The following is a 22999-nucleotide window of genomic DNA, read 5'->3' as shown; positions in this document are numbered from 1 at the left end:
AGAAGTGCCCATCCATCTGACAAGGTTTATGACCATTGGTTTTTTGATAGGTTTTGCAAGTTATTTTATGAGTGGTGCCAAACTACTGTTGATAGTTGGGTGTTACCCATAATAAAGAGAGGTTATTTTTTAATTTCATATCATTGCTTCTACTTGTTAACTTGTCAACAAGAATAGTATGCATAACCTTATCAAAAGCCTTACTGAAATCAAGATAAACTATGTCTACAGCATCCCCTGATCCAGCAAAGTAATCACTTTTCTCAAAGAGATAAAATTAGTCTGACATTATTTGTTCTTGAGAAACCCATTCTGGCTCTTAGTAATCACAGCCATCCTTTCTAAATGTTCCAGGACTGTTTGTTGATTTGTTCTAAAACTTTTCCAGATATAGACATCAAGCTGACAGGTTGGTAGTTACCTGGATGCTCCTTTCCCCCCTTCTTGAAGATGGGGCAACATTTGCCCGCCTCCAGTCATGTTCTCCAAGAATTCTCAAAAATAACGATCAGAGGCTCGGAAATTACAACCACAAGATTTTTTAGTACCCTTGGGTGCAGTTCACCTGGCCCCAAGGGCTTTGTTTAGTTTAAAGAAACTAGGTGTTTATGTTGATCCTAGGTTGCAACTCCCTACCCTCATTATATGTTCTGTTTCTGCCGTGTTGAGCACTGTTTCCTTCAGAAGAGAAGACTGAGGAAAAGTAGGAGTTGAGCAGTTCTGCCCTCTCTTCACCTGCTAAAATTTCACTTCCCTGTCCCTGCAATTGGCCTACCATGTCCTTGCTCTTTTTCTTACTCTGAACATAAGAAAAGAACCCTTTTTTTGTTGTTTTTGGCAACTTTTGCTAGCTTAAGCTCATACTGAGTTTTAGTTTCCCTAACTTTTTCTACAAGCACTGGTTATTTGTTTATATTCATCCTTGGTTATAAGGCCCTCCTTCCATTTCCTAAATGAGTCTTTTTTATTTCTCAAGTCTTTAGAGAGCTGTTTATGGAGCCACCTTGGCTTCTTTAGACTTCTCTCCTTTTTTCTTCTCATAAGAATAGTCTGTGACTGTGCATTCAGTATTTTGCTTTGAAGAAACTCCCACCCCTCTTGAACTCCCTTCTTTTTAAGTATTTTTGACTGTGGGATTTTACACATAGTTCTAAGTTTGTTGAAGATTGGCTTTCTGAAGTACAATCTATGTCTGGCTACGTACAGCTTTTCCCTTCCCTAAAACTGTAAATTCCAAAATCACATAGTTGCTACTGCCCAGGGTACCCACTATTTCCACCTCATCAACCAGTTCTTCCTTGTTGGTGAGAATCAAGTCCAAGATCCCCTTATTTCCTTCTGTACTTTCTGGAAAAGGAAGTTGTCAGCAAGAAAAAGCCAGGAATGTTTTAAGCATGTTTTATTTTAAGTTATAAAAAACCCTTTAGTTGTGTTGGTGTCTTTCATAAAGTTTATATCTCAGCTACCAGGCATTACATTTTATGACACACATAGCCCGACCCAACGAGATCTCATTTCTATCAGATCCAGCCATCATAACAAATGAGGTTGACACCCCTAGTATAAACCCTTTGAAGCCATGGCCAGTGCTGACTTGTCTTTTATCTCTTATAAAACCACCTTTTTGGTAGTGATTAGCTCCACCAGAAGGGTAAGTGAACTATGGGCACTACACCTCTTTTTTATAAATTTCCACCCAGAAAAGGTAGCTCTCAGACCTAGTTTAAAGTTTCTCCCTAAGGCGATATCACTATTCCACCTCAACCAACACATCATTCTCCCAGTATTCTTCCTGTCTCCGATGTCATCATCAGAACAAAACCTACATACACTAGATGTACAAAGAGCACTCCTCTTTTATTTAAAAAGGACATAAGAATTCAGGAAGGATAGAAAGTTGTATGTTTGAAAAGGGTCAAATAAAGGGAGAGCTGCGTCAGCGCAGTCACTCCCCTGCTGGGTGGTCTCTGCAATCCAAACAGTTATGACAAAACTAAGACCTCTTGTCCAGTGTCCTGAAAGCTCACTTGACAAGAGCTCAGGTGTCTTCAGCTGTATTCCATGCCATACTCATGCTGGAGGACGTGTGCAAGGCAGCAGCTTGACCCGTTCCCTCTACATTAATCAAACACTACTTGATGGATGTGGACTCCAAGTGAAGCTGCAGTGGGAAAAGCTATGCTAAAAGCAATTTTCTATTTATCAGCCCACTCTCTCTTCCTAGGGTAGGTGAGTTTGCTATTCTCCCATATGGAACAGCATAGAAGCCACGACAATGAAGATGAGATTGCACTTACCTGTAACTGTTGTTTATTGAGTGGGCTTCTGTGCAGCCACATATCCCTCCCTCTTCTCCCCACTGTGGAATACCGCATATGCATGGGCCCCCTCATGGCAGTGAAGAGATGTGAGGGAAGGTGTGCTCTCCCTGCCTGTATCACGTGACCCTTTGGGCGGGAAAAGGGACCTCTATAGACAGTGCGAGGGAGAGCAGACAGATGGAGGGGGAACACTCCAGAGCATAGAAACATCTTCAGAAAAGCTTGGAAGCTCTCCTCCGCAACTGGCCTACAGTCATGCAGTACCTGAACAGGAGGCCACTCAATGAACAACAGTTACAGGTAAGTGCAACACCATTCTCCACTTTCAGGAAACCCTTCCCATATCATCATCTCTATTGCAGAACTAATAAGCATTGCACAGGATTCTGTGGCATGTTTGGGAAGCCACTCTTGATTTCTTTTGGGTCTTTCTGTGTAAAAATGAGAGTGATCTGCAAAACACCAAACATGCTCTTTCAGTTGTATGCTATTAGTGAAGATTGTAAATGATATTCATGATGTCGTTCACAGAAGCCTGGTCACTGTTATGGATCTTCTCATTATGGATCCTATTGTAGTTGCTTCCTGGGAATTTCAAAGCTTCCTGGAACACAGCTTGAAAAATACTGTAGTACTGTGCATGTTGAAGCAAGTGCACAGTTGCTTTGCACTCTCTCCACTCTGTCTAGTACTGAGTAAATTTTGGCGTTTTATGTTCCTAGTATGAGCAAGTTTCAAGGTGAAATGTATGGTAAAATGTTTGGTCATGTATCATTATGTATGATTGCTGAAGTTACTTATTTTATTTTTAAGTTTTTTCAAAAAGAGGTTTGTAACTTCTTAATGAGAAAAAGCATATCACTTTACAGTTGAACCTTAATAAATTAATATATTTTAAAATATCTTTTACAGGAGAAGGTGGAGCAGACTGGGCCATCAGTGATAAAGATTTAGAGGTAAATTATTACAGTGTTAAAGACTGTATTTTTTTCTCTTGGTGGACCATAGATGTTATAAAATTTTCTGTGGTATGCACACAAAATATCTCATCTAAATATATGTGTACAAGACTTACTAAAATGATCAGTAGTTTATAGAATATACATAGGAATGTTTCACTCATAATTGTGAAGAGCACATATAAAACTGCATCTGTGATTCTCCCTCTTAGGAGGACACCTTGTGTGTGATTCCTAACCTTCTTGCAGGGAGGCAGGAAATGAAGTTTGTTCTTTCTGTTCTGTTAGGGGTCACCCACTTCTCAGTTCTTTTGCTGCTTCAGAAGGGAGAGCTTTGCCTTCAACTTGACTGTACTTTTCTTGTTCTGTTTTTCTTCTTTACACTTTATGCTTTCTCTCCTCACTACCACCAGTCTCCCCCTGGCCCCCTTTCAAGGTGGTTAATCTTCTCAGCCTGTTGGGCATTTTTTCTTGAGCACGCTTTCAAAGCCGCGGCAAAAAAAAAAGAGGGCCCCATTCACTTAGGAGGCACATATGCCTCACAGCGACAAAGACAGCTTTCTTTCCGAGGGCGATCAGGAGCCGCTCGGTCTCGTCAGGGGAGACTGTGGAGCCGGCAAGACCCATAGTTGGCTTGCACGGACCTCCACAGCGCCGCCGCCATTTTGCACTTCCACAAAAAAGGGCGCCAAACGCGGTAGGCTTCCTAACGGCGCTTAGGGACACGCCAGAACCTCGACTGTGAACACAGAGGAGGCAAGAGAATACACAATGGCGTCCCAGCAGGGTGGTGAACAATGCAATGCAACAGTCCCTTGCGGGCGGGGGGGGGATTGTGGAAATAGCCAAGCTACCGCACGTTCTTCCATGGCTTGCTCGCGAGGAGGCCGCTTTGAAGTGACTGCTACCCCAGCTCAGGTGGTTCTGCCTCCAGAGTTTTTTACTCAGTTATCGGAGCAGATATTAGAAGGTTTTTCTAAATGCGGTGACAAAAGAGGTAGGAGAAGGCGTCGGTCCCCCGGTCCTCTTCCTCCTCCCCCCATTCCCCCATTCTAGACCTAAACGCTCTGGGGGATCCTGTTGGCCAACTAAGGCTGCACAAAAGCAGACAGTTAGTTACGACAACAGAGATTTGTCCATGGGGGCAGCAAGCTTGGGGGCAGGGGGAGGAACAAAGTGCCAGAAAAGAAGGTGAATTCTCTTTAGAGGAAGAGACAAACATTGAGGTTCCAGAACCTTTGATCAGGTTCTTTAAGGCAGAGGATTATTCTTACTTGCTATCTAAAATGTTAACGGGACTAGACTTGCATGATGATCCTGATATAGATGAGTATCAAGAACAGCAGTCTAAAAAGAGACACAAACAAGGGGTTGCAGAGTTTTTTCATAAGCAGACCTCTGCAGGGAAAGCCTTCCCCTTCCCACAATATTTTGAGAGACAAATGAGAACCGAGTGGTAAAAACCCCTTGCAAACAAGCAATATCCGGGTTTTCTCAAAAAGTTATACCACCTATATTCCTTTACAGAGCAATTTCTTAAAATCCCTTTGGTAGATGCACCAGTTGCGGCACTGCAAAGTTCTGGCCTAGTATCAGAAGATGGCCAAGATTTTTTAAAGGATAGCCTTGACAAAAAAGCAGACTTTAATCTGCATAAAACTCATGAGGGGTGCAGCAATGGTTTTGAAGGCTTCCACTGTGGGGTCTATGGTAGCCAGAGCAAGCATAGTCTGGACGAGAAAGTTAAGTCAGATGTTACATCAGGATAATTCAAAGGCTCTTGATGGGGCAAACAGGATTTTAAAGGCTATATCTTTTCTCTAAACTTTGAATTCTATGGTCTAAACGTAATGTGTAATCTCTTCTGCCTCAGCTGCCAGGTGTTCAGTGTGGCTTCGGGCTTGGTCGGCCGACTCCCACTCCAAAAACATCGTTATAGCCTATCTTTTCCATGGTGGACGTCTTTTTGGCGAGGACCTGGATAAGATTCTAGCAGAAACCAAGGATAAAAAGAAAGCAATGCCAAAGTTTCTATGCAAACAAGACAGAAGACAACGGTTTTCTTCGTCCTTTCGGACCCAACACACCTTGCCAAGGTCAAATCAGGACTTTCTCAGATCCTCCTGAAATCAAAAGCCTTCCTTTCGTAGACAAAATTTCTCAGGCAGATTCAGAAAAGCAGGTAGCAAGCAGTCAAGGTAGAGCTGACAGAGTCTCCAAGTAAATCAAGGCATGACTATACCCATCTTCTAGTCAGAGCCCGTCTCTTACACTTCACGGACAAATGGAGTCTTTCTTCTGCAGACAAGTGGTGTCAAGAGATCATCTCTGAGGGTTACAAAATAGAGTTCCACTCTATTCCTCATTCTCGTATTCTTCATTCTCCGACACACAGAAACCCAAAGAAGATAAAGAGAACCATGGAAGCAATTCAACTATGACATCAGAGCCATAGAGAGGGTCCCAAATCAGGAACATCAACAAGGAGTGTACTCAGTTTTTTTCATGATCCCGAAGTCGGGAGATTGGCGCTCTATATTGGCTCTAAAAAATGTGAACAAATTTGTAGTCTCATAACATTTCAGAATGGAAACCCTCAGGACTATAACAGAGGCCTTACAACCACAGGAGCTATTAACATCGATAGATCTCACAGAAGCTTACCTGCATGTACCAGTCTTTCCGGGCCACAGGAAGTTTCTGCGTTTCTGTTACCAGGATCAACATTTTCAGTTTCAAGCTCTTCCATTCGGTCTAGTGTTGGCACCGAGAGTATTCACGAAGATATTAGTAACCCCAGTCATCATGCTCAGAGAGAAGGGCATTCGGATCCAGCCTTATCTGGACGATAGCCTGATCCGGGCACCTTCGATGGGCAGAGCCAACACAGACACTCCAACAGCAATCAACTGTCTCCAGTCTCTAGGATTCATGGTGAACATTCAGAAGAGTTCTCTAACCCCAAGCCATTGTTTGGAACATCTGGAGTGATGTTGGGTACAAAATCGATTCGTCTCTACCTTCCAACTTCAAAAGTCATAAGGATCAGAGAGGCGTCAATTGCTGTGGTCAAGAACAAGTTTTCCAACCTGATGAACCTGGCCAGGCTACAGGGTCTGTTGATCTCCACAATCAACACAGTTCAGTGGGGAAGGTTTCATGCGAGGGGGCTCCAGGAGTTTCTCTTACACTGTCAAATCAAAATATCGCAAAAAGTGGATATGCCTATCAGGGTTCCCCTTGCAATCAAATCCAGCCTACTTTGGTGGACGAAGACTTACAACCTGTCCAGGGGGAAAATCTTCTGGATTCCAGAATGCCTTCAGATATTCACAGATGCGAGCTTGTCGGGCTGGGGAGCCACCCTACAGAATTCCCCCATCCAGGGAAGATGGTCTCAAGAGGAGTCACGACTACCTATCAACATTCTAGAACTGTGAGCAGTGCGACTGGCATTGATTCACTTTTCCCCTGTGTTGCGCAAGACTCATGTACTAGTCAGGACAGACAATATTGCGACAAAAGCCTACATAAACAAACAGGGGAGATCCAGATCGAAGAATCTTCACAGGGAAGCTTGTCAGTTATTCAAGTGGGCTTAAACATGTCTCTTATCGATCAGAGCGGAGCATGTGAAGGGAACGGACAAAATCAGTGCGGACTGGCTGAGCCGCCAGGAGATAAGGCAGGGAGAATGGTCCCTTAACCAAGAAGTGTTTCTTCAGATTTCAAGACATTTCGGCCATCCTCAAGTGGATCTCTTTGCTTCTAACACAAACTATCAGCTGAAACGCTTCTTCACCCGCTGCCTCTGCAAAACAGCAGAGGCAACGGATGCCCTAATAGCTCTGCGGCCGGAGGAACTATTTTACGCATTCCCTCCCATTCCACTCATACCCAGACTAATTTGGAGGATCAGGGAGATGAGAGCCGAGATAATCTTAATAGCTCCCTACTGGCCTCGTCATCCCTGGTTCACAGACCTAAGGGAACTGTCCCTGGAACCTCCCTTGACTCTTACTGTGCAAGAGGATCTTCTACAGCAGGTCCAATAGTTCATCCACGTCCGGGGTTGTTATGTTTGACCACGTGGCGGTTCAGAGGGACAGCCTACTATGATTAGGCTATTTACAGTCTGTGACTAACACCATGATAGTGTCTAGAAGGCCATCTATATAGAGGGTATATAACGTCAGTTGGAAAGCTTTCATTAGATGGGGACGATGAAAAGGTGTCAACTACCTAAAAACAAAACTGAAGGAAGTTTTGGCTTTTCTTCAAGAAGGCTACATGCAACAACCTTAAGAAGGCAAGTGGCAGCCTTAACTTCGGTCCTTCCCAGAGTAGATAAGGTCCCACTGTCTAAACATCCTCATATCTAACTTAGGGGTGCGACGTTATCTCAACCTCCTCAAGTCCATAGGTTTCCCACATGGTGCCTAAATACAGTTCTTTCAGCGTTAACTAAGCCACCTTTTGATCCCATTACAGATTCGTCCATGACGCATCTCAGGATGAAAACCCTGTTTCTAGTGCAACAACATCAGCGCAATGGGTTTCAGAACTCGGGGCTCTATCAGTTAAGTCAGAGTTTTGTGTATTCCACAAAGATAAGGTGGTGTTAAGGACAGATCCCACTTTCAGACCCAAGGTTTCATCATCTTTTCATCTGGAACAAGAAATCTACTTGCCTACTTTTTGTCCTCAACCATCTCATCCAAGGGAAAAAATCTGGCATGAGACGTGAGATGTGCCCTTGGAAGTGAGACATGCCCTGAAGTGTTACATACTTCATACAGAAAAAAATACGCAAAACAGACACACTCTTTATTAATTTTTCTCCACCTTATGTGGGAAAAACTGTCTACAGCTGCCATTAGTAAAATGCATTGCTGAGGCCTACAAGATTCAAAATGTTCCTGTTCATACGGGGATTACGGCACATTCTGCGCGCAGTGCGTCTACCAGCGTGGCCCTAGCTAAGAGAGCATTGGTTGTGGAGGATTGCAGGGCTGCCACTTGGTCATCTGTCTCTACTTTCATAAGACATTATAAGATTAAATCTTACTCTTCAGCGGATGCAGCCTTCGGCCGCCGTGTACTGCAATAGGCAGTGGAGGAGGACAACATTTCCTCATCCTAATTGGAACAGTGCTTTGGGATGTTCCACAAGGTGTCCTCCTACCTCAGAGGGAGAACGACCATTGGATACTTACCATGAGGGGTCATTCTCCTCTGAGGACAGGAGAACACCTTGCTCTCCCAGGGTTGTTTTTTCTCCTTCTCCACCACACCTGTTTTTTCTTTTTGTTTAGAAAGTCCCAATAGTTCAGAGGGTTAAATAGTATCTTAGCGGGTTTTTTCAGTCAGATACTGCCTCATACTACAACACAAATAGGATATCACACTATTCTTTGTATTAGTTCTGATCCTAGTTTCATGCTTTCTTCATGAATACTGGCAAAGTTATTTCTTCCTGTTTTTTCTCGATGTTACGGAGCTTAGTTGATTGTTACTAACAGTTTTATATTGAGGTATTAAGGAGTTATTGCTTATTGGAGTTCCGAACTGCGAAGTGGGTAACCCCTAACAGAACAGGAAGAACAAACTTCATTTCCTGCCTCCCTGCAAGAAGGTTAGGAATCACCCACAAGGTGTTCTCCTGTCCTCAGAGGAGAAGGACCCCTCATGGTAAGTATCCAATGGTCGTTTCGTATCCCTTTCTTACATTTATTTCCCATACTATGCATTTTCCCCTGTAGGGTAGTACTAGTAATTAATGTAATGACCCTTAATTGGAGAGCCAGTTTGGTGTAGTGGTTAAGTGTGCGGACTCTTATCTTGGAGAACCGGGTTTGATTCCCCACTCCTCCACTTGCACCTGCTGGCATGGCCTTGGGTCAGCCATAGCTCTGGCAGAGGTTGTCCTTGAAAGGGCAGCTGCTGTGAGAGCCCTCTCCAGCCCCACCCACCTCACAGGGTGTTTATTGTGGGGGAGGAAGGTAAAGGAGATTGTGAGCCGCTCTGAGACTCTTCGGAGTGGAGGGCGGGATATAAATCCAATATCATCTTCTTCTTCTTCTATCAGTTATGGTAGGAGCAAGAAGCTTAATATAGCAAAGATTGAGCTGTAAGGATAGAGATTTTAGAAATTAAAGAATTTATATTCACATAGACATTTCTAGTTTAACTAGAAAGTGATGGAATAAATCAGTGCTTATTTGGTACTATTGAGGCTGTGACCTGTTTTAAATCATGCCTCACCATAAATGTATTCATCTTTGGATGTGGGGAGCAGCCATGGCTCAGTGGGTAGAGTGCCTCCTTGGCATATAGAAAGGGCTAGATTCAATCCCCAGCATCTCCCACTAAAAGGACAAAGTGATAGAGAATATGAAAGATCTCCAACACTAGGTTAGATCTAGGCATAGTACACTTACAGACTGAATTTCAGAAAGTCAATTTATTTCTCCAAGGCTGGATAAATAAGTAATAGAACTCTTTCTGAATTACTCCTACAGTTTTTAGGTACTTCTTAGGGTTTGGCTTATCCTCTGTTTTTTTACTTCATAAAATTGTTTTCCAGCAGGGACACCAGTTCAGGATATTGGAGCTTGGCTTCACATCCCAATAAGAGCTTTGATCATATTGCACATGATACTGCAGACAGTCATTGCATCCATGAATCATATACATTTGTACCAGCTTTAAATGATATTTAACTTATGTCATCATTCAACGCTAGTCTTTGGCCAAGTGACTAAACATTCAGATGTCAGAAATAATGGCAGCTATTTAGGATTTTGTGAAAAGAAAGTCAAAGTTTATAATTCATTCTCAGTTGAGCTTCTATTATTCACTTCCCTTCCAGAGATGGCTTTCTGTTTTGTTTCCTTATGTTTCTCATATTTCAGTTTGAGGTCTGTAGCTTTCTTACTCTGACTTCTTATTTCTCTTGTGTATCAACTCACTCACCAGCAGCCTTTTGCATTTGTGCACACATTTACTTGACCTTTAGCTCTATTCACAAATAGCTGGCGCAGTATGTGCTCCTCTAATTGAATAACATGGTTACTATCAGCTGTAGTCTTCTGTATTAGAAAGACAGTGGGTGCCCATTACTGCCATTGACTGTACCGTACCAGCCAAATAAATAAGAAACCACCACCACGTCTTACTGCAAAATGGTATTGTAGGTGGTCTGAGAAACATTTTGAGAGAACACTCTGGTTTAAACTCTTGGTTTCTGGTCATGTTCAGATGACCATGAGTAAGGTTTTGCTGTTAGTGAAGATTTTTTCATGATGATTCTTTATGAACAACAATATTGAAGTACTTCAACAGATATTAACTTTAATGTGCATATTCTCTTGAATTATCTTTGCAAAAAGTTTGATATGTTCTGCAAAGTATTGTGGAATAATGTTGGTCAAGGCATCATCCATACATCATGAAGAACCTATGTGTTGTGAACTGAATAAATCAGGATGTGCCTGATCTCACACTCTTCTCCCTGTTCCATGCCTACTGAAGACTTCCTGTGGTAGAGCAAACTGTAATTATTTGTGATTAGTCCAGAGCAAGAGTGATTGTACTGAAAGCCAAAAAGGAAACCTATAAAACTTTTTTTAAGGCTCCCCTCCCCAAGGTAGTTTCTGTGGTCATGAATAAACACAGGGCTTTTCATCTAATAATTTATTTCTTTTTAGGCACAGATCAGTAACTATGTTACTGTGCGTCGTAACAACAGATACTACATGCCAGACAAAAACGTCACTTGCAGAAATTGTGATAAAAGAGGTCACTTGTCAAAAAATTGTCCAACTCCAAAGGTAAATACAATGCTTGGATTTGTCTACAAAGAGAATCATTTGTTATTGTTGTTTGTCATTTCCAAATTTTAGGGCCCTGGCTAGAATTAATTTTCCTGGAAGGGTCATCTTAAGAAGTTTATGATAGTGATGTGTTAAGCCCTCCTCCAAAGTTTGACAACTCAGGTGGACAGCTTTGGTTCAGGGTCATCAGTAGCTGTCTCCTGCATTGTTTCATTCTGTGTCAGAGGTTAGTCACACAACCATCTTGTTTCTTAGTGATGCATGTGCTGCTTCCCAGAACTATCAAGTGGAGAAGGGATAAGCTTACAGGTGGTAGGGAGGTTGGTGAGATGCAATGTAGCAGAATCCTGAGTCCACAGTAACTGAAACTCATGTGATAATGGGAACAAAGTCCTGTGAGAATCCTTTGTAACTATACAACCTCCAACATGGCATCTAGGTCACAGCAATTGTGAGAAATTTTATCTGCAGAATGTTTAGGAGTATCAGCAGGCTGCTAAATGTTTAGATAAACTGTTCTGGGGCCCTATAAAAGGTGTCTCCTTGTCACTTGAAATGGTTCTGCTGGCATGCACTATGCAGATGTAGTGGTGATGGAGTAGTCTGTTTGTAGCCATCAACACACTCACCCCAAGACTCCTCTCCATTTATAGTCTAACGGTATTATTTCTGTTGCTTTATCACACTAAGCTTACATCATGCAACTATTGGGGCTCTGCTCATTGGGAGAGGGCACTCTGGTTCATTTGTGTCCAGTGCCCTGGCCTTTTCTGTATTCAAGTAATTCACCTGTCATATTCACAGGCACACCATGCCAGCAGAAAATTTTCCGAGGGCTATTTAGGAAATAAACAGGATTTGCAACCCTCTGGTAATCCACTCCTGTAAACACTGGGAACCCATGAACTCTCAATATCACCAGGTAGTGAAGCTGCATTAAGCAGAAGGAACGTCAGGATTGGGAATACAGAAATTAAACATAGACCTCATTCTTTCCACACCAATGACCTGTTGTACTGCCTGTGAATGTATTCTCAGGGCAAGAACAAAGTTGTATTGAGTATGTTTGTGCTCATTGTATATGCTAGGATAAAGATTAGAAAATCTATATAAACTGTATGCATGTACAGTCTAACTGTTACATTTACTTAAAAGTTGGGCTTCCTGTACTGATACTTTGCCTTGGTTTTTAAATTTTTACTGGGCTCAGAAATGTCTTCAGCCAGAAATTCAATATGCCATTTTCACCAACCCACTGTCATAGTGCTAGGAGCAGAATAGATCTCTGCAGATCCTATATTTTATGTTGCAGGGGGCTGACTGGTTGTCCTGCAGCCCCACCTTCTAGAATCAGTCAACTGGGTAAAAACAAAAACAATGGTGCCTCAGCCAACTTATCCAAGATGATAGCATGGTCAATAACATGAGCAGACTTCAAAATCCAGCCTGTGAACCAGATTTGCAAACCACTGTTCAAAGTATATTTTATGTTCTGTTGGACAGGCAGAACCATGTTTTTCTCAGTTTAGATGTTGTAGACAAATCATGGTTTGCATGAATAAGCAAGTGAGAGAAGAGTGAGCAAGAGAAGGGGAGTTATGAACCCAGGGTCTTGGAATTAGCTTAGTTTGGTGCCATGTGTGAATTTAGCCAGAGTTCTGTAGCTAAGGCATCATCAGAATCCCACTACCCCAGGACAAGGGCCTGCCCACTCTAGCACACCACGAGGTAGAGAAAAAGCCAGCCAGCCAGCCCCACATTTCCTGCAGCTCTGCTAGGCTTGGGCATGGCCATATGCACACTGTGCATGGGTATCCTGGGCACTGCCTTTCCTGGGCACAGTGCATGTCGGGAGGAGGCAAACCAACAATCCATCAGGAAATTCCCTGGTAGCTATAATGGCCAGTCCACCCTTGACCTGAGATACATTTTCCGTGTCAGATGCAGATTCCATGTCAGACCTGCTGTTATAGTTCAATCCAAAGTGTAAGATCATTGTTTGTTTGCATCTCTGTTTGTTTAGACCACAGCTCAGCAACAAAAACAGCAGCACCACTTAACGTAATCATAAACACTAAAAACCAACTCAGTAAAACATCACACAACTTGCTCAAAACAGTAATCATAAATCATAATGTATCTACAATCACAGATTAGTATAGCATAAAAGATTTAATTGTTCTTGGTTGTTGGCTGTCCAGACCCACATGGTTTCTGTTGTTCTCCCTCTGAGTTGGATGCCATCTTGGGTGCTTTCCACCATCTTGTCAGGGAGGCAGGAAATAGAATAATTCTTCTTCCTCTCCTTTGACCCTGGAGCACCCAGATATCCTCAGTTTCTTTCCTGCCTCTAAAGGAAGAGCAACTAGCTAGTTTAGCTCCTCCTCCTCACCTTATATTCCAGTTCTTTCACTCACAATCTGTGAGGAGGCAGCAATACCGCAGTTAATTTTCAAAGCGGTTGATTTTATTTTTCTTTCTTCTCCGCTGAGCGGCGCAAGCCACAGCAATGGAAAGGTTCAGGGACGAATTCTTGGAGGATGCACCTTCCCTTGGCCCTCATTCTGACGCCTAGGGAAGGGACTCCAGGACTGGCATGTCTTTGCAGCTTGCTGCGGTTCCCGGCAACGTGTCCCACTCTAGTGACTCCGGTCACTGCGGGCAGAAGCGTGCAGGCTCATCATCGGGCGCACTTGAGGCTCCTGCTTCTCAGAAGCGAGCGACTACGGCAGCTATTTTGAAGACGCGGTTTTGGCGCACATTTTGCCCAATCGGCGCCATGCGCCATCTACTGCACTACAGGGCATGGTTGCCAATCTCCAGCCGGGAGACTACCCAGGAGGCCAGCCCCTATCGGATCAAGCCTCTGTGATGGATCCAGACTTGATGTGCCAGGGTGGTAATGTGCCCAACCCCAAGGGGCTTTTTTCTAATGATTTTATGACCATGATTCAGCAGACTATTAGGGCCGAATTATTCAATGCCTGTCAATCAGGGGCTATTAGCATGGGGTCAGTGGGATGCAGATCTCCTTCCCCTCCTCCTGCTCGTTCACATCGCCAGGTCAGAGTTTGCCCAGACAGGACATTTGGCCAACTAAGGCGGCCAGAAAGCAGATGTCTGACTCCAGATTACTAGAGGACGATTCATAGGAGACACAGTCAGAGGCGGAGTCTCAGTCCAAAGATCAAGAACATTTTATTTTAGATGAGGAGGTGGAGGATATCTGTGTTCCACCTCAGTCGGTTTGTTGTTTTAAAGCGGACGATTATCAGTATTTGTTAACCAGGGTTATGGCAGCCCTGGCACTCCAGGATCCATCCTCTGAGGAGGAGAATACCAGCACTGACACTAATCCTAGGAACAAAACTACTGGGAATAGGGAGTTTTTTCCAGGCTCTCACACAACTGCTAAGGTTTTCCCATTTCCACAATTCTTTGAGAGGCAACTCAAAGCTGAATGGAAAAAACCTAATTCCAATCGCCAGTTTCCTGGGTTGGTAAAAAAGTTATATGATTTACCTGTTTTCACAAATGAAATGTTACAGGTTCCAGTACTGGACGCCCCAGTGATGGCACTTCAAAACTCGGGGTTAGTTTCAGAGGACGGTCATGGTGCCATCAGGGACAACTGGGACAAGAAAATAGATCTGGCATTAAAGAGGTCACACGAAGCGGTGACAATGGCAATAAAGGCAAGTACAGCATCCTCTATTGTTTCTAGAGCAGCTATAGTCTGGGCTAGGAGACTCGCACAACTACTGCTGGAAAACAACAAATTAATTGAGGGAACCACTAGGCTTCTTAAAGCAGCAGAGTTCATGGCTGATGCATCTTTAGACGCACTCACCTTTTGCTCCAGAGGTTTAGCTTCAGGGGCAGTAGCCAGAAGAGGTATGTGGCTGAGAGCATGGCCGGCTGACAATCACTCCAAACAAATTGTGATCTCTTACCCGTTTCAAGGAGAAAAGCTCTTCGGCAGTGCTTTAGACAAAATTTTAGTGGAAACTTAAGACAAAAAGAAGGCAATGCCAAAGAACATTAGGAGAACTGATAAAAGAGGTTTTTGCACCCAGCCCTTTCATTCTTCACACTCATTGGCCAGATCTAGACCCTACGCAGATAATAAAAGATCGTCCTGGAATCAGCCAAGACAGACCTTCAGAAAAGGATTCAATAATCCTAGATTCTCCTAACAGAACGCAGACCGCAGAGACGAGCAGGATCGGGAACCAAAGTTCAACAAGGCGTGACTGGACTTCAGTTCCGGTAGGGGGAAGACTACATCATTTTCAAGACGCCTGGGAGGCTTCCCAGACGGACTGTTGGACATTAGAAATCATATTGTGTGGTTATGTAATAGAATTCAAAAGCACCCGCAGGAGCGCTTTCTGATATCCCCAATTCGAAAGGATTCTACAAGGAGATCAATAACGAACAAAGCCATATCACATCTTCTCGAAATCAATGCCATAGAACAAGTGCCCATAGAGCAGAGGGGTCAAGGCGTGTACTCAGTATTCTTCACTGTACCCCAGAAGAACAGAGACTGGAGAGCAATACTTGACCTAAAGTTTCTCAACGTTCATCCATCTCCAACATTTTCGCATGGAGACCCTAAAGTCAATCACAGAGGCTCTGTAACCAGGGGAGTTCCTCACGCCATTGGATCTCACGGAAGCCTACCTACACATTCCGATTCTTTTATCCCATCGGTGCTTCCTTCGGTTCTGCGTGGGGCACAGACACTTCCAATTCAGGGCACTTCCCTTCGGCTTAGCCACAGCCCCCAGAGTCTTCACGAAGGTGATGGTGAACGTTGTGGCTCTGCTCAGACAGCAGGGTGTCCATATTCATCCATATCTAGACAACCTCTTGATCAGATCATCGTCCCATCAGAAAGCCCTGTCAGATGTCCAAATGACTATCTGGTGTCTACAGGAACATGGGTTTCTCATAAACCTATCCAAGAGTGTCCTAGAACCAACACAACGGTTGGAGCACCTGGGGATGATCATAGATACATGTAAAAAAATTCGCTTTTTCTGCCAAACGACAAGATCCGGAAAACAAAACAACTTGTGAACCTTGTTATCCGGAGTATCCACACCCCACTATTGACTTTAGCCAAATTGATGGGGCTATTCATCTCGAATATGGATGCGGTTCAGTGGGACAGACTACATACCAGACCCTGACAAAGTTTCCCCCGTCCCCACCAATACCAGATCATGGAAAAACAGAATCCGCAGATCAAGATCTCCTTAGCGGTCAAACATTCTTTGAAATGGTGGTCCAGGGATGTCAACCTCCGACAAGGCAGAATCTACTACCTCCCCAGGGAGATACAGCTGTTCACAGATGCCAGCCTGTTAGGATGGGGAGCAACAGTCGACAACATTCCAACGCAGGGTTGCTGGTCACCGTCAGAGACTCAACTTCCGATCAATGTGTTAGAATTACGGGCGATCCATCTAGCTCTGTTATTCTTTGCCGATCTAGTATAGAAGCAACACTTTTAGTATGAATAATGTAGTGGCGAAATCTTACCTAAATCATCAGGGGGGTTCGAGATCTGCAGCTCTGGCCAGAGAAGCAAAGACGTTATTCACCTGGGCAGAACATCATCTCCTGTCCATCAGAGCAGAACACATCAAGGGCATTGTCAACTACCAAGCAGATTGGCTCAGCCGAACGACCATACAACCAGGAGAATGGAGACTGAAGTCGTCGGTATTCCAGCAGATAGTTCAACAGTTTGGGCAGCCAGTCGTGGACTTGTTTGCTTCTCACAACAATTATCAAGTATCGAGATTTTACACCAGGTTCTTTCACCCCGCCGCAGCAGCAGTGGATGCTCTGACAGTGACTTGGCCCCAGGGTCTATTATATGCCTTCCCTCCGATTCCGGTGTTATCAAGATTTCTTTGTCAGGTGCAACACCAAAAGGCACAGGTTATCCTAGTAGCTCCGTGGTGGCCACGACGCCCATGGTTCTCGTCTATTCAAAAACTGTCAACCACCCAGCCACTGCGGTTGGAGATATCTCCAGACATGCTGACACAGGGTCCAATTTGGCATCCACACCCAGAATGGCTGCAGTTGACCGTGTGGAAATTGAACGGTCTACATTCCGAAAATTAGGATACTCGTCAGAGGTTACTAACACACTGCTGGCCTCGAGGAAGGAGTCCACCACCAGAATTTACAATACTACCTGGAGGGCCTTTCATAGGTGGTGCCACAGAAAGACAAGGGATCCACTAAATCCATCAATTCAATACATTTTGGAATTCTTACAAGATGGACTTCATTCTGTATTGAAACCAGCCACTTTACGTAGACAAGTAGCAGCTTTGTCTTCGGTATTGGGACTGATACAGGGAAAAAATGTTTCCAGACACGCACATGTACAGAGGTTCTTGAAGAGGGCCACACTCAAATGCCCCCCACAGACTCACATATTTCCAACATGGCGGTTACACACTGTCCTGTGCGCGCTCACAAAATCACCTTTTGAACTATTACAGGACATTTCTCTAAAATGGCTACACTTGAAGACCATATTTCTGATAGCGATCACATCGGCAAGAGGGTCTCGGAAATTAATGCCTTATCGGTAAAGAAAGAACTTTGTATTTTTCAAAAGGACAAGGTGGTTCTCCGTACAGATCCTACCTTTCAGCCCAAGGTTGTATTTAAGTTTCACAATTCGCAGGAACTGCATTTACCATCATTCTGCCCAGATCCTAAACATCCAAGGGAGCAAATGTGGCACAACTTAGATGCTAAGACGTTGTCTGAAGGCATATCTAGTCAGAACTGAACCAATTAGGAAGACAGATGCCATGTTTATCAACGTTACACAACCTCCTAGGTTGGGACAGAAGATGTCAACACCAGCCATCAGCTTTGCTATTAAGCAATGCATCACTGAAGCATATAGGGCAATGAAATTAGAAGTACCCAGAGGGATTACAGCACATTCAGCCAGAAGCGCGGCAACTTAATGCGGCCTTTAACAATTACGCTTCGGTAGACGAGGTGTGCAGGGCTACAACATGGTCTTCTATTTGAACTTTTGTTCGTCACTACAAATTAAATGCTTACAGTTCAGCAGAAGCAGCATTTGGCAGAAAAGTACTACAACATGTGTTCCTAGAGGAGAGCGATACCCCACCCAATCATTAATCTACTGCTATAGGAGAACCCAAGATGGCCTCCGACTCAGAGGGAGAATGACCATTGGTACTTACCGTGAGGGGTCATTCTCCTCTGAGTACAGGAGGACATCTTGCCCACTACACTATATCGCTCATACTAGGGTCTGTTCTGCCATATCTATATCTATTCCATTTTTTCTTGCTGCTTCACAGTTTTCTATGTTATGCTTGTTGCATATTATCTGACTGTTATTACTGTCATTACTGTTATTACTGTTTAATTCTTTTGAGTAATGTTGATAATTTAGAAACTGTTTCTAGGAGTATCCCAACTGAGGAGATCTGGGTGCTCCAGGGTCAAAGGAGAGGAAGAAGAATTATTCTATTTCCTGCCTCCCTGACAAGATGGTGGAAAGCACCCAAGATGTCCTCCTGTACTCAGAGGAGAATGACCCCTCACGGTAAGTACCAATGGTCGTTATAGTGGACTGGATCCTGTAATTAGACAAGCTTGTATAAGGGCTCACTACAGGCAGTTTGCTGTAATGAAAATATGAAGTGGCCCCAAAGATCCTTCATCCCATTGTTGCATGGTTGAGTGATACAGGACTACAAGCTGTGATGGCCACTTTAGCTGTCAAATCCTGTATCTTCAGAGAGCTACTAAAACTCAATCTGTGAAGGAGCCTTTCTGCTTTCAGTTGAAGTCACCATCACACAGTTTTCACATAATCTCTAAGGGGGAGGGGGGACGAAATTACTTTCATGGACTTCCTGCAAATCAGAATTCCTCTAGACTGGGGGTGTCCAACGGTAGCTCTCCAGATGTTTTTTGCCTACAACTCCCATCAGTCCCAGCCAGCATGGCCAATGGCTGGGGCTGATGGGAGTTGTAGGCAAAAAACTTCTGGAGAGCTACCGTTGGCCACCCCTGCTCTAGACACTCAAGTATAAGCAGCAGAAACCATCTTCAAGATGTTGGTTTGGTGTATATCTCGCTCTCTGTGCTGCTTTCATCATGTTTTCTTCAGCCAAGGGAGAAGTTTGTTACTAATATATGAAGTGGTCTCGTGTCTTAAAGCAGTGATGGTTGATTGTGGACTTCAGTGTAGCTGCACTTGTGCATGTTTCAATTAAGAGTTCCACATATGCCTTAGATACCTGTTTTTCTTTTCTCTCCATGTTTCTTCATAGAAAGTTCCACCATGTTGTCTGTGTGCAGAAAGGGGGCACCTACAAAACAACTGCCCTGCACGATTTTGTTTAAATTGCTGTTTGCCTGGACACTGCTCAAGAGAGTGCATAGAGAGAACTTACTGGAGTAAGCATTGCAATCGCTGTGCCATGAGAGGCCATTATGCAGACGTGAGTACAACATTAACCAAAGCTGTTACCTGCATTCAGTACCCCTTCTGCTTATCACAGATTGGTTATGTTCCTGCCACCATACCTGTTAATACTGTTGAATTTGCTCAGAATGTATTTGCAGAGATCCAAAGATTTATATGTAAAGTTATTTTTTTCTGTTACCTTAAATGTGCTGGGTTGGATCCACTAATGGAAGCAGTGAAGAAGCACCTTTTAGATCCAACTGGTTATATGAAGATTGATAATAAAATAAAAATATAATTACAGCAGTGATGCCAGATACTTGCTTTTACAACTTTGTGATGCCAGATACTTGCTTTTACAACTTTGTTATTTCTGAAGTTATGTTTTACTTGATGTTAATCAGGGCTTTTTGGTAGAAAAAGCCCAGCGGGAACTCATTTGCATATTAGGTCACACCCCCTGATGTCACCATTGTTCCACATAGGACTTTTTAATAGAAAAGGCCCAGCAGGAATTCATTTGCGTATTAGACCACACCCCCTGACACCAAGCCAGCCGGAACTGCATTCCTGTTCATTCCTGCTCAAAAAAAGCCCTGATGTTAATTAACTTAGAACATTCTTTCATATTTCCTTAAAAAATACTTGATTGTTCAGTACATATAAGGATTATTCTTAATTGTTTTAAATTTGCTTTTCAGCAAAACATACATTTTAAAGCAATCTTTTTTGAAATTCATTAAAAATTGTGGATAATAATCCAGTGGATTGTCAATTCGCTTTTACTCATTAAGAATATAATGTCAAGTTTGCATGTTTTAAAAATGTAATTACCATTCTTCATAGACTGGGAGACATTTGTGGTAAAGACCTGACCTCTATTCCTTTAATTAGAACAAGATCTGTACCTGACTACTTGTATATCTCACTATCTTGAAGTCTAGTGTGAGCATGGTGGATGAGAGACTGAGTGGTGACTTGCAAGGTCAAGTCTTCCCTGTGCCATGTTTTCACTAGGTAGCCATAGGCAGACTGCTTTCTCAGACTCTGCTACTGATGCCCCATCTCTGCAATAAAATTGGCCTATCTTCCAGAGCTATTGTAAGAATTCAAAGATTAATATGTAGTGTTTTGAGTGTCTGAATAGTAGTAGTGTTTCTTTCAGATGGCTTGAATTGGCATACTGTTTCGTTGTTCTTGTCCAGTAGGTTAATGGTTGTGGCAAGCAATGTCTCAAATTGACGAGAAATGACACTGAATATAGCTAACACTTCTTAATAATAATAATAATAATAATAATAATAATAATAATAATAATAATAATAATAATAATAATAATAATAATAATAATAATAATAATAATATTTTATTTATATCCCGCCCTCCCCGCCGTAGCAGGCTCAGGGAGGCTCACAAAATATGGCATAAATACAAGGTTACAATAATAAAACATTATATCATACAATATACAATTCACAATATTTGCTATTGCATTAAAAACATTATAATTAAAACCATCAAGAGCAGCTGAATTCTACAACCTGTATAAAATATGCAACATTAGCTAACTGAGAAATTTCTTCTAATAAATGTAGGTAAAAAGATAAGAAATCATGCAGGGCTCTGAAGCCCATCCACTTACCTCACTTGGCCTTCCAAAACTTCACTAGGTCTTTATTCATGCGCTCGCTTCTGCCTTTGCAGCCAGAACAGCTAACAAAATCGCATGACTTTAACTTTCTGAGGAGAATGAAAAGTGTAGGAATACATGACACCACCACCACCCAGTTTCCTTAATTTTTCCCCTTTGCCCCAGGTACCCTTTTTTCCCCTTCTGATACAGGATTGGTAAAATATGAATTGTTAAAATGTGCAAGGTTCTAGTTAAGAAAGGGGATAAGTAAAGAAATGGTATTGCTGAAAACTGAGAAGTGAAAGGGGGTGTGGAAGATTATTGATATTTTATAAAGTAGCAAGATGGCCTTCGTTATAACTCTGTAAACTTGTGTAGGTCAGTGGTTGGTATATTCATTCATTTATTTAATTTCTAACCTGCCTTACCCACAAGTGGGCTCAGGGCGGGTAATAACAAAATAGCACTGGACAATTGGGAAGAGACTATAAAACCATTTAATAATTCAGATTGAATTAAATTCAGTTATAATATCAATTAAACTATCAAGATGGCAACATAAAATCTTATCTCATATGTAGCCTCACAGTTGGACTATAAGCAATCAGATGGAGTTTTTTCTACCCAATATTGCTAGTCCTTTGGGCAAAGAGGGGGCCTGTTTTAAGCAGGGAGGCCAGATGGTATTGTCCACTGTCTCAACCAAAAGCCTGGCAGAACAGCTCCATTTTTATAGGCCCTGAATAATTGCATCACACTCTACAGGGCCCTGATCTCCATTGGAAGCTTTTTCTACTAGGTAAGAGCCAGGACAAAAAATGCCCTGGCCCTGGTTGAGGTTAAATGGACCTCTTTTGGGCTAGGAATAACCAATAGATGTTGATCCCTGGACACAGAGCTCTCTGGCAGGTATACATTGCATAGATTCCATGGAAGATGCAACCTAATGCTGATTCACATGTGTGCTCACACTCTTGCAATCTCTTCCACCTCACATTAACAGAAGAATATTTTTGTCCCCAACCCCCCCCATATTTGCAGAAAAATTTTAAGTCTTAAAATGTGGAGGAGGAGTTTCCAAATATATCCAAAACAGGCAGCAGCTGTCTTCAGAGAACCTTCTGCCACTCTGCTTACCACTGAGGTGGCCTCACTGGCATCATGTTAGCTGGCCAGGTGAGCTGCCACAACCAAAACTGCTCCTGAGGCGTCAGGGCTGAGGGCAGGATAGTGGACAAGGAAGAGAGGGAGTCTTCCTTCTGCCATCCCACCTCTTCTACCATACCCAGGGAGAGGGAACAGGTGAATGAAATTCATGCATACTTCTTCCCTCCCCCGCAGAGTCTTGTAGAGCGTACTTGTATAATATATATTTTAAATTACAAAATTCAAGCAGAAATCTGAGGAGATGCAGCTTCTGGGTGCTCAGTATTGATATTTTAAAATTTGAGCAGATTGTTCACTGTTCTGAAAATGCACCATGTATATTTAAGAGTTAAGTTTGGAAGAGAAAGGCTGAGTGGAGAACCTACATTCTCAGAGCAATTTTCAATCTCTTAAACTAGAGCTCCAAGGTTCCACCTGTACTGCCTGTTATTAAGGACATTTGGAGGAATACTAATAGATGTCTCTTAGGAGTCAAAACCAGGGATGCTGTAAGTTTGAATATGACCTGGTGGTGGACCTGTTCATGATGTGCTTCAAAGCACCTGTGGATCCAGCAAGAATATGTTTCTGGAGGAACACTTTGACCTTCC

The 22999-nt window shown here is 43.0% G+C and overlaps 1 protein-coding gene across 1 annotated transcript in view; it reads left to right on the top strand.

The window, feature by feature from the left end:
• Positions 1-22999, top strand: part of ZCCHC7 (zinc finger CCHC-type containing 7) — a 150809-nt gene that overhangs the window by 71196 nt on the left and 56614 nt on the right. Inside the window, exons 2-4 of the mRNA XM_060237025.1 lie at positions 3234-3277; positions 10990-11112; positions 19473-19643. Coding sequence (XP_060093008.1) covers positions 3234-3277; positions 10990-11112; positions 19473-19643 — 338 coding nt within the window. The remainder of the gene's footprint in view (positions 1-3233; positions 3278-10989; positions 11113-19472; positions 19644-22999) is intronic.

Source organism: Heteronotia binoei, chromosome 4 (genome assembly GCF_032191835.1).
Source record: "Heteronotia binoei isolate CCM8104 ecotype False Entrance Well chromosome 4, APGP_CSIRO_Hbin_v1, whole genome shotgun sequence".
NCBI classification, from domain to species: Eukaryota; Metazoa; Chordata; class Lepidosauria; order Squamata; family Gekkonidae; genus Heteronotia; species Heteronotia binoei.
This window is presented reverse-complemented; position numbering and strand designations above follow the sequence as displayed.